Here is a 15,014-nt window from a genome sequence, read left to right as displayed (position 1 = left end):
GACAGTGCCAAAATGTCCTATTTCTACACTTGGGGAAGGAAACATTTATTTTTTTCATTTTGAAATGACTTTTTGTTTCCCTTTTTTGTACTGATCATATGAAATAAAATTGCAATCAAACCACCATGAGTGAACGGATCTAAAATGACTCCATCCTCCCCAAAATTTTCCTTCAGGGGGAATTTTCAAATGTTTGAGTTCTGTTCCAATTCAAAACACAGCCATCTTTCCCAATTTCAGACTCCTTTGCCAAAGGGAATTTCTGGCCTCCACCCACCCCAGTCAGGGGATTAGAGACACTGGAGATGGTCACACTATAATTAGTGCCCTGATCCAGCAGCTCCACCCAGACTTAAGGCACCCTTGGTGGGGCTCTGACTTCAGGCTCTGGGTCTAAGTTTGTAAAGGGCCCTGAGTTGCCCCTTGAATGGGGTTATGGAAATACGAAGCAGGACTAGGGGTGCCAAGTCTGGTTGGACGGGTTCCTAGAGGTTTCCTTAGATGACATATTTAATGCCTGGGGCCTCCAGGACAATCCTGGAGGGTTGGCAACCCTGGGCATGACGATGAAATGCCACCAAGCAGCCGCGCGTTCAGCCTTTCCCCCGGGCTGAGGCAGGTGCGTTTGGGGCGCGGGCGAGGCCCACCCCAGCGACCCGTTCCCAGGCGCAGCTGAGGGTCTTTGACCGCGCTGTTGGCAGCCGGGGTGTCTCTGTCAGCCGCTCCCTCTCCGGCCGCCCAGCAGGTTGCCTCAGGCGGGCAGCGCCCCGCTGCGGCGGCCGCTGCCCTCGCCGCGCGGGGGCGCCCCGGCTGCGCTCCGCCGGCTGGGCTGGCTCGCTGCGGCGCGTTGGTGGGCTTGGCTTGTTCCTGCGCGGCGAAGGGCGCCGGGAGCTGCGAGCAGCGTGAGTCACCGAGCCCGTCGGCGCGGGGAGCCCAGAGCGCAGGCACCGAGCGGAGGAGGCGGGTGGAGGCAGGCGGGGGACACGGGCTCCCCTCCCTCCCACTCGCCCATGCTGCCGCGCTGCAGTCAGCTGGAGCAGCGCCTCCGCCGATGACCTTCTCGCCCGCCCGCCGCCCCTGAGGACGCCCGGCTCGGCTGCCCTCTCGCCCCCGCGGGGCGGGGATGCCACAGCGGCTCCCGGGAGCTGCTTCCACCGCCGGGGCCAGTTGCAGAGCCGCCGCCGCTCGCCAGGAGCCTGAAAAATGAACCCCCAGTGCGCCCGCTGTGGCAAAGTCGTCTATCCCACGGAAAAAGTCAACTGCCTGGATAAGGTGCTGGGCGCCCCGCCGAGGGGGACGGGGCACGGGGGGAGGACGCGGCGCGGGGACAAGGGAGGAGGTGATAGATGGGTGAGCTGGGGGCTGAGGATGGTGACCAAGAGGGGGTCACTGGGATGTGCTCCCTTCCCCCCCAGGTATCACCATTTTGCCTGCTGGGATAAGTACGTCGTCTGAAATGAGTGGAAAACAGCAAACCGGCCCCTGAAGCAGGCGCCCGTGCTGGGGGTGTGGGGGAGGGGGAGCTGTTTGGAAGGGTTAATGTTTAGTCACTAGGGGGAGGGGGGCAGTCGCCTTGGAGAAGCGGCGCAATAGTATCCCTTTCTTCCGGGGAGCTCGGCTGTTGCTGCAGGGATCCAACCGATGTGCCTTAAAACAAAACAGGGAGAGAGTACAATACCTGCAGGTTGCAAATAACGTACCGCACCTCTGCCTGTCGCTGCGCTGGAATCTGCTCCTCTCCTAATCGCAAGGAAATAGGCAGATAGTAATTAGCATGTCATAGCACTGCCGCTGCTGACGCATTGCTATGAATACATGCTAGGGAGCCCAGAATTGAGACCAAGATTCAAATGCCCGTTCACCAGTCAAGCACAACAGGGTTTTATGACTGTTTCAGACTACAGCCCTTAATCTAATGCCTGTAAGAGGACAGCGTTTTGGAGAATAGATCATAGAGTCCTTTTCTTCTCTTTCCCTAAAGGAAGTTATATTCAAAGGTGAAACCCCTGTGAGCTATAGCATATTTCTTCCCAGGTTGACACAGCTGAGATGCTTCAACAGCATATCACACAGCAGTTCTGCTGTGACTGATCATTAAACCACACCAGGGCAAGAGAGATGACCTTTCCCTTGATATTATTCCTGTTTAATATTAGTTAACATGAAGCCTGGTCATTTCATAAGTGTACAAGCATTAAGACTGTGAGGGGTGCTCCAGACTGACACCCCCACGCACCCTGGAAAGGGAGTAGCAGCTGTTGGATGAAAATACTATTGTGTATTAAATGTAGTTTATATTTAGTATACCAACAACATATTAATTAGTGGTTTTATCCATGTACTATTGACAGTTTTTAGAAACATTTTATTGATATTGTACTAATCAAAATGTGAACATTCTGCTTCAGTTGTCCTTAAAATAATTCCATTAAGGTTAAGCTGCTGAGATCTTGGCGTTCACTTTACTAGAGAATTTATGGGATTTGGAGTTGTTTCAGAAGTGCTTACAGTTGCATAAAAAGGTAGAACACTTTAATTTACAGAAATACTTATTAAATGTTCTAGTGGTAAAAAACCTCTCCTAGTTTGCAAAAATATTGACTTAGGCTAAGTATTTAAATACAATTTTAACTTAAAAATTAGCCCTGGAAACATCAATATTTTAATTAACTATCATTTAAATTTCTTTACAGTACTGGCATAAAGGATGCTTCCATTGTGAAGTCTGCAAAATGGCTTTAAACATGAACAACTACAAAGGATATGAAAAGAAACCATATTGCAATGCGTAAGTATAATAAATGTCAAGTCTTGCAGAAATGCATTTGAGAAACTAGCTGGTTAGGGAGAGTATCAGAGCACAAACATGAATTGTATTGCTTAAAAAAGTTGGTTAATTGTATTACATAGGTGTGGATGTGCAGTCCTAAGCAGCAATTTATCTTTTGATTTAATAAAGATCACCATTTCTATTGACTGTTTTAATATATATGCTGTAATATCAAATTTCTCCATAAAAACACCATTCTGCAATGAGTGTGCTGAACCCCATTAATTTCACTGGGAATCTGCAAGAATAGAGAGATTTCCCCCACACAGAGCTCCATGCATGTTTAGGTCTATAATCAATATTTTAGATACAAAAAATTTCACTTCTGGTACGAATTTTACTGGGGAACTGTAAAATTAAAAACTTTTTTTTGGGTAAAAATCCTTATTTCTGTTGTTCAAACAACACCTTGGTTTACTAAAGCTGGATACTTTAAAAATTCATTTTACTTTTTGCTGTTCTTGCCATCTGCTTACCTTCTGCATTTATCTCAGCTTTGATATCCAAAATAGCTTAGTCAGCTTCACTTTTGTCTGACCAGAATCTGACCATAATCTTATCTTCTGGTTCTAATGAACTAGTACAGAGCTTCTGTGTTTGGGTTGCAAATACTATAAGGGAACATTTTGGTATATAAAATATGTTCCTGTTGTTGTTTGAACCACGCCCTAACATTTGCTTGGTACATGCAAGTGTGTATTTTTTAAGCTTTGGAAACATTTGTTCTTTGCTTTTTTGAAAGTCTATTTTTTTTGGTAAAATATGGACCAAATTTGACCTTAATGTCCCTTTAAAGAATATGCTCATATTGTGATCATTTCCATGCCAAAAGTATTAATACACAAAATATTTGTCAAAAAAGTATTGTCCTAAAAGCTTTATTTCATCAGTGTAACACTTCACTATGGACCCATACAGAACAGTCCAATAACTTGTAACTAGCTAATGCTTATTCTGTTCTATGATAAAATCATTTAAAAATGTAAAAATCCCTGTGTACTATAAAAATATGAAGATTTTTAGTAAATGTTGTTACTCTGCTGCCAAACCTTGAAGATTTTCCTTTGAGTGTGTATAATCACATTTTAGGAATTTATTTTCCTATCCCTAAGTTTCTAGTTCTTCCTGCAGGATTATACCTTGCACTGTGAGCTCAGACCTCTTACATTACACATGTATAGGCTTCATCAGTACTTGCAGGATAAAAACAGGGTTACAGGATGTGGTGGTGATGATTCAGTAGGTGGTACACTTCCCTTTGAGTCAGTCAATGCCCCAGCATGGTTCTGGATCGTCCTCTGCTGTTGGAAGTGTTTGTCTTTTGGATGAAGTCTGAAATAGAGACCCATATAACTTGTGGTCATTACAGAGCTCATGATACTTTGGTACTTCTTGGAAGAGCACATTTTTGTGTGTCCCTTGTCATGGCTACATTTCAACTCTCGTATTCTGCTCACTTAAAACTTCCAAAGTAGTTTCAATTGGTTATTTATATTTAATAACTCACTCTCCAACAGAAAATTCCTCCATGCCGTGGGTGCATGGTAGGTGCAGTATTTCCATGCCATAGGTGCCTACGTTTCAGTTGGGGAAGTGATGCTCTTCTGTGCAGTCTAATGCATGCTGAGATCTTTCAGAGTGGGGGGTGAGAAGAATAAGTGCTACTAACATGTAAGGTACTATTCTTCCTGTTAGCCGATGTAATAAACTTCGCATGTAATAGTGATCCTTAAAGAGGAATTTATTGCCCTTTTTAAAAAACAGAATTATGTAACAATCACTGTTCAAATTAGTCAGGAGGAGCTAGTATGTATAATATGGAAGATCATGATTCAGAAAATGAGAGCTGAATTAGTAAAAATAATGTAAGAACATCGTAACGGTGAGTACTCTGAGATTGTAAAGTTTTCTAATCTTTGTTCTTAAATTTTGTCAAACTTGTAGTGGATTTGTGAATATTACTTTACGCAAATGCTCAAAGTATTGATTTGCATATGTCTTATTGTTGAACCATGTAAAGCAGAGTAATATTTTTAATAGGAGTAACAAATGTTGGTCTGAACAAATGTTGAATACTTTTCAGGGAAAAATGAGACACCAGTTTGATGTAATGCAAAATGGTATTTTGAAAATGTAGTTTGTTTATTTGAATTATTACCTTTTGACTCCTGAATCTTACATCTGATTGATCACATAATTAAAGTTACTTAGTTAAGTAACACTAATATAAATATTTTAAATGAGATTTACCTTCTTTAGTGTTCATCAGTAGGAGACAGCTGAAACTCCTGTTGGGTCAATTATTGCTTGATCATAAAATCTGCAAATGTAAATTTACTTGGCTACTGGAAGTGCTTGACAAAAGTAGTTATTACTAGACAAGTAACTGAGGCCATCCATCAGTACGAGTATAATTTATAGGAAAAAGTACAGAATTATGAGCAAATCATTTTAATGGAAGAACAACACTAAAACCATTTAATAGGCGTGAAAGCCATAGTTAACTTTTCATTTAGATAAGTCAAAATGCATACAGCCTCAGTAATTTCAGTGCCTCTTTATTAGTTCCTAAGTTAATGTATTAGCTACACTGTATTTTGAACTTTATTTTCCACTCCATTGTGCAGATATTTGCCTTTCTTCTTACCCATTTCACTTGTTTATTGTACTTGAAGAAATGGAACTGTTGAAACCAACTTCATTTTCCCTTAGAAATAACAGTAACAGATACTGATCTGTCAATGTGTTGACTTCAAACTATGCTTTGTTTTGGTGGGGCAGAATGGAGGGAATTAATGGACCAGGGAGGACTAGATTATATGAAATAGTTTAATTCAGTACACTTTGGAATAAAACACAGCTAAGCACACATACAAAGTTCACATTTTTTATAGACAAGTAAGAAATCTGTTTTAGTGGTCTGTCTAATTTCTAGCTGATGATTTTATGCAGTTCTTGTGATCAGGACATGTTGATAGAAAGGATAATTCCTGCTGTACTAGAACCAGCAGAGATGTCAAGGCTATGTTCCTCTCGCATTATGTACCTGAAATTCCTTTTATATGTTGTTTACTGAAGGAGCAACTCTACTGCAAAAATTCCTCAACAGCTGAGAGGAGAACTTTGCCTGCACCATGCTTAGATGTGCTATTAGTATGAAAGGAAGAACTGTGTTGTGGGTAAGGAGCTGGACGGGATTTGAAATTTGGGTTCAGTTGTCTCTTTCTGCCACAGATTTCCTATGTGATTATGGGCAAGTCATGTAAGCTCTTTGCCTCAGTTCACCCATCAGTAAAATGGGGATGCTACCACTTCCTTTCTTCCACCCTTTGTCTGTCTTATTTATTTAGGATACGTCTATATGTATGGTGCTGTAGCAGCACAGCTGTACTGATACAGTTGCAACGCTGCAGTGTGTCTGGTGAAGACTCTATACTGATGGGAGAGCTCTCTTCCATCGGCGCAAAAAACCACCTCTGTGAGCAGCATAAGCTGTGTTGGTGAGAGACGCTCTCCTGACGACATAGTGTTATGCACGTGACCGCTTATGTTGGTGTAACTTATGTCACTCGGGGGTGGAATATTTACTCCCCTGAGCAACATCAGTTTTGCTAACATAGGCTGTACTGTAGACAGAGTCTTCGTTTGTAAGGTCTTTGTTCCTTATTGTGGACGTCTACACAATGGGTGTTTCAGTGGCACACGGTTTCTATAGCTCTGCTGCTTTAATGCCAAAGTATAGACACTTCCTATGTTGATGGAAGGGTTTTTTCCTTCAGTGTAAGTGACCCACCTTCTTGAACAGTGATAGGTCGATGGAGGTCGGCTCACTATGGTTCTCGGATGTGAATTTTTCAGACCCCTGAGTGATGTAGCTAAGTTGATTTAAATTTTACGGGTAGACCAAGGCTGTTTGTTTGCACAGTGCTTGGAAAATGGTGCTTTGATCTCTGTTGGGGTCTCTAGGTGCTACCATAATACATATAATAATAGTATTTAAGGTTTCAGTTCACCCAATTCACATTCCTCTACAAACTCTCTTACATGTAAGACTTTTTTTTTTTTTTTTTGGGTGTCTAATACATGGGGCACATGATTGTCAGATCTGGGTTATAATTTTGTTCCGCCTTTGGTGCACTGAGAGACTTCAGGCAAGTCATTCAACATTTCTGTGCCTAATCGGTGAAATGTGGCTAATGACACTTTTCTCTGTGGAGTGTTTTAAGATCTATAAATGAAAAGTATTATAAAATTGCTTATTGTATATATGGTAACCACAGGAAGAAAACCCATCTTACCTTTTTCTGTACAAACACAGTGCTGATTCCACACAACTTTAAATAACCTAATAGTTGGTGTTAGGAAGTAAATAACATTTTGGCAGCAGCTGGTTGTACATAATAGTTCTTAAGCTTGTTAAATCACTGAATCCTCTGTGATCGTGATATGGTGACTTATTCTTATAAATATTCATTTGTGTAGAATTAAAAAATGAATCTCCAAGGTTTGTTTTTATTTTTTGTTTTGTAACTTAGGTTTACATTACCTAATTTAATAGAAAGAAATTTATCAGACACTTTCACCAGACCAAAATAAGAGACTATTTTTTAATGCAAAGCATTTTTATCTTGTAGAAAATGAAACACACACATTTTTTAAGCATGAGCTATACCCTGGTGATGAAAACAGGCTTCCTGCTTGACAAATTCAGCCAACAAAACATGTCTTAGATTTTGTAGAAATTAACAAAACAAACAGCTATAACCTATGCAGACCAGTTATATCGTTCTGCCAAAGGCATCCAACGTTACTGATGGGATAAATCCTTCCAGGATGGTCAGCATCTAAAAACGTGTACTCATCTCCACACAGTACAACTTCATTAATGTTTTTATTCATGATGGCTACCATATGGACTGATTTATATAACTTCCTGTGGAATCAGAATCCACCGACATCAGTCTTAGTATGGGCTATTTATGCTAGGGAGAAAAAACACCAGTACATTGGGTGTTCTAGATTTTTACCTTGGTTTTAAACGTGTTTCTTTGAAGTATTTATACAAACATATATTTGAAAGATTTTGGTATTAGAAATATTAGGAGCCAAAGTTAAAGGGAAGAGATGAGACTGTTAAGGTTCTTGTAATGTCTGTTGGGAGGCAATATAAAGTTATAGAACTATCTAGATGCTTACATAGAGTGGGGAGTGGATGGGACTAATTGGTAACTGGAGAGAGAGGTGTGGCTAGTGCATATAGTCACTGTATAGCTAGTGCACTGTCACTGGATTTTGTATATGGGGGATTGAATGTGAAACTACAGAGGGCTTGATTTCCTATAGTCAGGAAAATTCTGGAAAGTTGCCATTATATCTCCTAACATGGTTCTAGATAAAGCTTATTTTTCAATATTGAATTCACTAGGGGATTGTTTCTCATTCTAATTGTAATGAAAGTGAAAGCTACTGATCAACTGTAAATGACTGATTAATTATTAGTGTTTAATGATTACCAAATATTAGGCTATATGTTTCTGATTCTGTATGCCTAAGATTGAAAGAAATAATAGGAACCAAGAAATGGAATGGACGTTTAGTAATGAAAATGGGTAATTCTTCTCAAATAAAATGTAAATAGTCAAGAGTTGAGTAGCAAGAGAGGATCCGTGCTGCTCTGAAAGAGTCCAGATAACCAGTTTCTTTGTATTCTTCCTGATCAAATTGCTTAGTGAAGTGAAATAACAGAATATTGAGTTTGATCCTGCAAATGAGAGTTGTTTGTTGTCATAATTGAAAAATAGCTGATATTATGATGTAATTTCTTATAGTAGGTCTTCTAGCAGCTTTTGATCATCAGCTTTATTTTGGAGTAAACTTCGTTAGTCACAGCCATCCCCAAATGGCAAAAATCAATTGGTGAGTATGCAAAAAACCAACTAGCAATCACCTCCTCCCTCCACATCTCATCTGAAAGACAAAGATTTACATTTTCTTACCAAGTTGCTAACCTTTTTTTATGCTAATAACATAGTATTCAATATACCACAAAATGAACAGTTCAAAGGAATTACTGAAGCTCTTCCTATGTCCTGGAAACAGACTTAAACTTGTAGGTCCAGTGCTACCACTGTAACTGAAGAAAGAGGAGAAAATTAAGGAAGAACTTAATAATTGTTGACAGTAACACAAACTATTTGTTCAAATGTTACAAATAACCTGATATCTACAAGCTTCCATGCAGGGAAAAAATGCATTCCTGTTTAATTCTATAAAGTCTTAATTTGAAAACAGAGTATATGTCCAACTTGCTGCTGATGGCATTCAGCAGTGAAGAGAAAAGTATGACAAAAGAGGCCTTTGCCATTTGCTCAAACTATGGAAATAAAATGGAAAAGATGAGAGCATCTTAGGTACAGGTCTAAATTTCTGACGTATGAGTATTCAGCACACTACTTGTTGAAGAAGACATGATCCTTAAGGGATATTGTGAAGTTCAAAACATTTTCTGCAACCATCAGCTTCACAGTAGTACAAGAAATAGAAAAACAGGAATAATGCTCCAGCTTCTCAATGACACTTGAAACTTTTAGGAAGATTGTGGTCCCAATTCTGGGTCATGTTCCATACCCCCTTTAGTGGGGCAAAGGGTCTGGAGAGCTGCCCCAAATGGGCAGTTGAGAGTTTCCCCTCTGCATGGAAGAATCTCCAGCTTGTATAGAGACAGGGTAGCCAGCCCTACACCACTCCTACCAGTTTCCGCTAGTGTAGGAGTTATGATTGGAGTTGCTGCATTCCAGCAATTTCCCAGTTGATGTAATTGCCCCAGCGTTCCATTAGAAGCTGGCATAATTTAGAACAGCCCTGTGGCAAATAAGTAACATTATACAGATTAATTGTATTTTTATGAAGGTCTGCAAATTGCACAATATCTAATACTTTACTCCAGCAATACTGTTTAAGAGTCTGGCTGTCTTGTAAATTGGGCAGTTGTGTTTTCTGTGTGCTTTGGGTTGAATAAACACACGCAGTTTTCAACATTCAAATGGTCTTTGGTCATCAGAGTGTGTAGATCAGCGGTTTTCAAACTTTTTGAGCTGAGTCTCCCCTTTGAGTTAAAATTTTTGGTTGTCCCCCCCCTCCACTGAGACAAAAATAGACACATGCAAAAGTATGCTTGATAGCCTATTCATAAACCTAACAGAGACCATAGCACAACTTTAATTAAATTATCTACACCTGTAAGTTTGTTACACAGATACTTACTAGTGGCACAACCAATGCTTCCTCAACAGTGGGCTGTGTGACGGACCCAGACCAGTGGGGTACAGGAGTCTGGTAAAAGGCAAATTTACTGGCCACTGGATGAATAGTTTTCTGTTCCCTGAGTGACCAGAGCAGGGGCTGCGCTAGAGCAATCAGGAACCTGCTAGAACCAATTAAGACAGGCAAACTAATTAAGACACCTGGAGCCAATTTGGAACATACTAGAATCAGTTGTGGCAGGGAGACTAATCAGGACACCTGGTTTAAAAAGGACCTCCCATCAGTTAGTGGAGGGTGTGCAAGGATCAGGGAGTGAGAAGGCGTGCTACTGCAGTACTGAGGAGTGCAAGTGTGATCAGGCCTTAGAAGGAAGATCCTGCAGTGAGGATAAAGAAAGTGCTGCGGGGAGGCCATGGGGAAGTAGCCCACGGAGTTGTAGCTGTAGCTGTCATGCAGCTGATACAGGAGACATAGCTGCTATCCACAGGGCCCTGGGCTTGAACCTGGTGTAGAGGGTGGGCCCGGGTTCCCCCCCAACTCCTGATCGGACACAGGAGGAGTTAACCTGGTCTGTGAGCAACACCAGAAGGGAAAGTCTAATTTGGAAAGGGATCTGGCCTGACAACAGAGACTGTGGAGATTGTTCTCCATTTCCCCCCATGCTGGCCAGTGATGAGGTTAGGTGAGTGGCCGCTTCTGCGAGAAGCTCAAACCTGCCATTCAAACTGAGGGCTGCCATGGACCTCTGAGGTGAGCAAATCCACCAAAAAGCGCAGGACCCACCAAGGCAGAGGAGGAACTTTGTCACAGCTGCTTCTACCTTACAACAAGGCTACACTGGTGGGGCAGGACCAATATCTGCCTTGCCCCCCCTGGGTTTTCAGGATGGCGGAAGGTGTGTGCGATGGTCTCTGTGGGAGAAGCCAGTGCTGGGTGCGGAGGCTGCTGGGAGCGGAAATCGCTGCGGCTTGGCAGATGTTAACACTGACCCACAGGCTGGGTGGCCCACTGAGGTGAGTCAGAGGGTGGAGATGCGTTTGCCTTCCCTCTAGTTCCCCTGGGGGGTGGGCATCATTTGAAAACCTCTGATGTAGATAGTTTCTTCTCCTCCCCACCCCCCCAGGTAAGTAAGAGTGTGTGCGTGTGTGTGGGAGAGGGAACAGAGTCCCTCAGGAGCTGTAATCACAGGAAGAAGAGTGAAAATTCTTAGCAATATGTGGATATTGAGAGAGAATATTAGGACAATATGAGCAGGAATTTCAGTAATGGTAAGAACTCTGTTGCTTGCCAGTATCTCTCCCTGTGCTGATACTCAGTAGAAGCTTAATGTTTCTCATCAAGTGTAACTGTGGGAAGTAAGGGCTAAGAGACTGATCAAGATTCACCTTAGTTGTGTTTTCTAAAATACTTAGGTAGCAGAGCAATAAAAATAGAGGAACTTTTGTTGTAATTCCAGATCCATTTAGTTGAATGAGTCAAACATTGATAAGTGGAAGAAACTGGAACATCTGTAATTCCTGTATGATGTCTGATGGTATATTCTGCTTGTGGTATTGTCACCTGATGGCATGGGCATTGAAAATTCTAGACCACTTCAGTTCCCATTTTTTGTTTTTTTTTCTAAGTGTCTTTTAAATTCATCTTTGTCACATTTGTAAAATCCTTATTGTTGTATTGATATGGTTGTTGACAATTCCGTTGTGGTGCTTTGTACTCCAGTGCCGATATTTTGTCTCATAAGAAGTTTTCTCAGGAATGTTGAATGATATGATAAACTGTGTTCTGTTATGCATGAAGGAAAATATTCCAACTTTGAGTCCCCTTGAGTTTTCAAAATGAATGAAGTTAATGGAAAATGACAGAATCAGGGTGATCGTCTCATAGTGATAATAAATATGCAGAGCTATTTACTTGTTATGTCGTTGGAAACCTCTTGCCATGAAGATCCAGATAGATCACAATCTTGGCAGAGCTACTGATAAATAATGTTGTATTTGTAATTGTTGGGGTACACTTACAGGAACCTCACTAGATTTAGTGGTTTTTAGGCAGTGACTCATATAATAGACGTACATACAACTGGATGCATTGAGTGAGTTCCTGAACACCAGAGTAGCATTAGTTCACTGCGTAAGTACCATCAAAACCTAAACCTACAAGTCCAATGAAATTTACTCCTTTAGTTTACAGCTCAGTCAATCTTTTTTTCGACTCTGACACTTCCTCTCTTGACATTGAGAAAAGTGAACAGATCATTTCTCTGAGTATTGGTGTAGACTGAAGGGTGTGGGTTAGTTGCCTAAATAACTTTTTTATTGTTGCTGATAAGGGTGCTCTGAACCATGGAAGTTGAGAATCCAGTGTAGAAACTCAAAAAATAAAATCCATCTTCTGTTCTTGGTTGCAGTGGAGGTGCATGACCTGCTATTTGGCCTCATATAATTTAAGTTTGAGGAAGGAATGAAAATATACTATCAGTATTGCAGGTTGGTGAGGAACATCCATAGCATAGCTTTCAACTAAAAAATACTGTTGAGACTTTTGGCCAATGATCATACGAACTGTTGCAAAGGATTACCTAGAAAACATAGTTATCACTTCAGAGTATTTCTTAAACAAAGGAAATAGCTTTACAGTTTCTGGACAATTTTATCTTTTAGATTTTGTTTCACAGTTGCCAAAGATTCCTACCAGTTTTCTTTTCTTGGTAGGACAAATGTTGGGATGTAGCCTTCTACATTCTAAAGCTCTCCATGGCCACATTTTTCATATAGGTGTGCTGGTTTGATGCCAGTTTTTTAAATGAAACCTAAATTCATACTGTTTTAACTTTTACAGGTAAAGTAATTTTGTACTAGTTGGTTTTTTTTTTCTGGAAATGAGAAGACTATATGATCTTGTAGTAGCTGTTTGGTTTTTTCCCAGTTTTACTCAGAAAAAACTAAGAAATGGGTGCTCACAACACCATTCCCGCCAACATTTTAACCTATAAATGTGGATCATAAGGGAGAAAAAAATAGGGGCCCTGCTTTTAAGCTTAATTGAAATACACTGGGTTTATGTGAACTTTGGGGAGGGACAAAGTAGTAGAATTAGATTTTTTTTTTTCTTAAAAAGAAAAAAGTAGAGAATAGCCCTCTGAAACAGTGAAAGTTGGCATGTATTCAGTACAGTAAATAGTGTTCACACATTGTGTGGCAATGATTACTTTGATCCATGAATGCCAGGGTATTAGAATTCTTGGTTGGATTTGTCAGGATATTCAAAAGAAAGGGAGCTATTATTGTGACTACCACCAACAAAAACTGCTCAGTAAAGAAATGGTGTTTAATACAGAGCAAGAGACATTAGTACTAATTTAAGCAGTAGCCTTTCCCCTGGAGATATGTTTGAAATAAATCCTTGGTATAGAATAAAAAGGATCTGAGGGTTTCACATATTTGCATGTGCCTTTTTCACGTTGAATATTCGGTATGAATTTTTCAGAATACCAGAAAAGAGAGACAAAGATAGCTGATGCGGACACAGTGGCAAAATGAGAACAAACATATGCATAGAATTAAGCTGCAGGCTGCAATTTTTATGAAACTTTAACACGGGAGAGGTGCTACCTGCCCATTACGCATGCTCTCCTATACCACGCATTTAATTAGTTCCACTGTGGATGGTTACAGGGCTCCTTACCATATAACCTGTAACTCGGGGTAGGCTCTCCTCAAACTAACTCACCAGGACTCCACTCTCTCCGAGTCCTAGCATCTTCCCCTGCCATGAGAGGGACAGGTGGTGCAGAAGGGTGGGGACCTTGGCCCACGAGGGCCACAAGGTCTTACCCTCTCCCATGAGCCTAAGGCCCGTCACCAAAATCCTAGGTCTTTTACTTCTGGAAACTGTTCATTTTATCCTTTTAACCTCACTGGAAACTGGCCACAATCTGTGAAAAATTAACAAAGCAATCCAAGTACCTCAGTACTGCGTTCCTGTTTAACCTACTGTAGCTTGAAGGTGGTACAAGGAAGGTAAAAAAACTCCCTGGTCCTCTGCCAGATGGTCGATGGGAGAGAGAATTCCTTCCTGATTTGCAAACCAGTGATCAGCTAGACTCTCAGCATCTGTCGGGCCAGATTCCCATTCTTAGTTCAGGGTGGGGCTGCTGGAATGGATTTGAAAGACGTTCAATGTGGCTCCTGCTCCAGAGTAAATACTGGGAAATGTTGGCCAGTCAGCACCCCTCTCCTGCAACTGGCCAGTGGGTACCAGAGACTCCCGAAAAGAGGAGTTACCTAGTATCCTTCAGCAAGTGTCTCCCTCCCTTGCTCCTGGGACTGTCCTCTTTCACTGCTCCCCCCATCAAGTACCTCTACTCATTGAAGCAAGTGGGTGGCATGTACAACAGGTTTTAACGTACCTTGCTACAGATTTTTTTGGCGGGAATAGGGAGAGAACAGTGAAGGTGAAACTAGGTTAAATAAGAGAAAATATCATGGAGAGTTTTAGACAGAATATGAACTGAAATCTATAAAAAGGATGAACAATCCTAGTAAACTAGACTGAAGGAAAACTACTGAAGGAAACCTAAAGCACAGACCCCTCCAGTTCTATAAAAAATTGTGTGTGTGTGTGTGCACGCACAGAGAGTGGGAAGGGAGCTAAGGTTATAAAATTTTCTTATTTTATACAATTTTTTATTCAGCCTTTTGATGTAATTTTAAGAGTAGCAAATGCTAACTTTTTCAAATTGGAAATGTTTTTCTGGCCTTTGACTGAATGGGGTCTTATGATAACAGGTAATATTTTAACCAGGATCATGTAATGGCTTTTAATTTACCACGAACACCATTTATTTTGATGTTAAGATTCTAATTCTTTGTTTGGTAAGAGAAATTGAAAACACAATTAAATCTCCATGTAAATCTTTCAC

The 15,014-nt window shown here is 41.0% G+C and overlaps 1 protein-coding gene across 13 annotated transcripts in view; it reads left to right on the top strand.

Moving 5' to 3' along the window:
- Positions 1–846: 846 nt before the first annotated feature.
- Positions 847–15,014, top strand: part of NEBL (nebulette) — a 455,293-nt gene continuing 441,125 nt past the window's right edge. For 3 of the 13 annotated variants that reach the window (XM_078851823.1, XM_078851822.1, XM_078851830.1), the window contains exons 1-2: positions 850–1,272; positions 2,694–2,788. In XM_078851823.1, coding sequence (XP_078707949.1) covers positions 1,204–1,272; positions 2,694–2,788 — 164 coding nt within the window. In that variant the 5' untranslated portion in view covers positions 850–1,203. Of the gene's footprint in view, positions 1,273–1,614; positions 1,998–2,433; positions 2,523–2,693; positions 2,789–15,014 lie in introns of those variants that run through there. The other 10 variants (XM_078851827.1, XM_078851828.1, XM_078851831.1 and 7 more) reach the window with 7 other exon arrangements.

The sequence above is a fragment of the Lepidochelys kempii genome, chromosome 2 (assembly GCF_965140285.1).
Source record: "Lepidochelys kempii isolate rLepKem1 chromosome 2, rLepKem1.hap1, whole genome shotgun sequence".
In the NCBI taxonomy this organism is placed as follows: domain Eukaryota; kingdom Metazoa; phylum Chordata; order Testudines; family Cheloniidae; genus Lepidochelys; species Lepidochelys kempii.
This window is presented reverse-complemented; position numbering and strand designations above follow the sequence as displayed.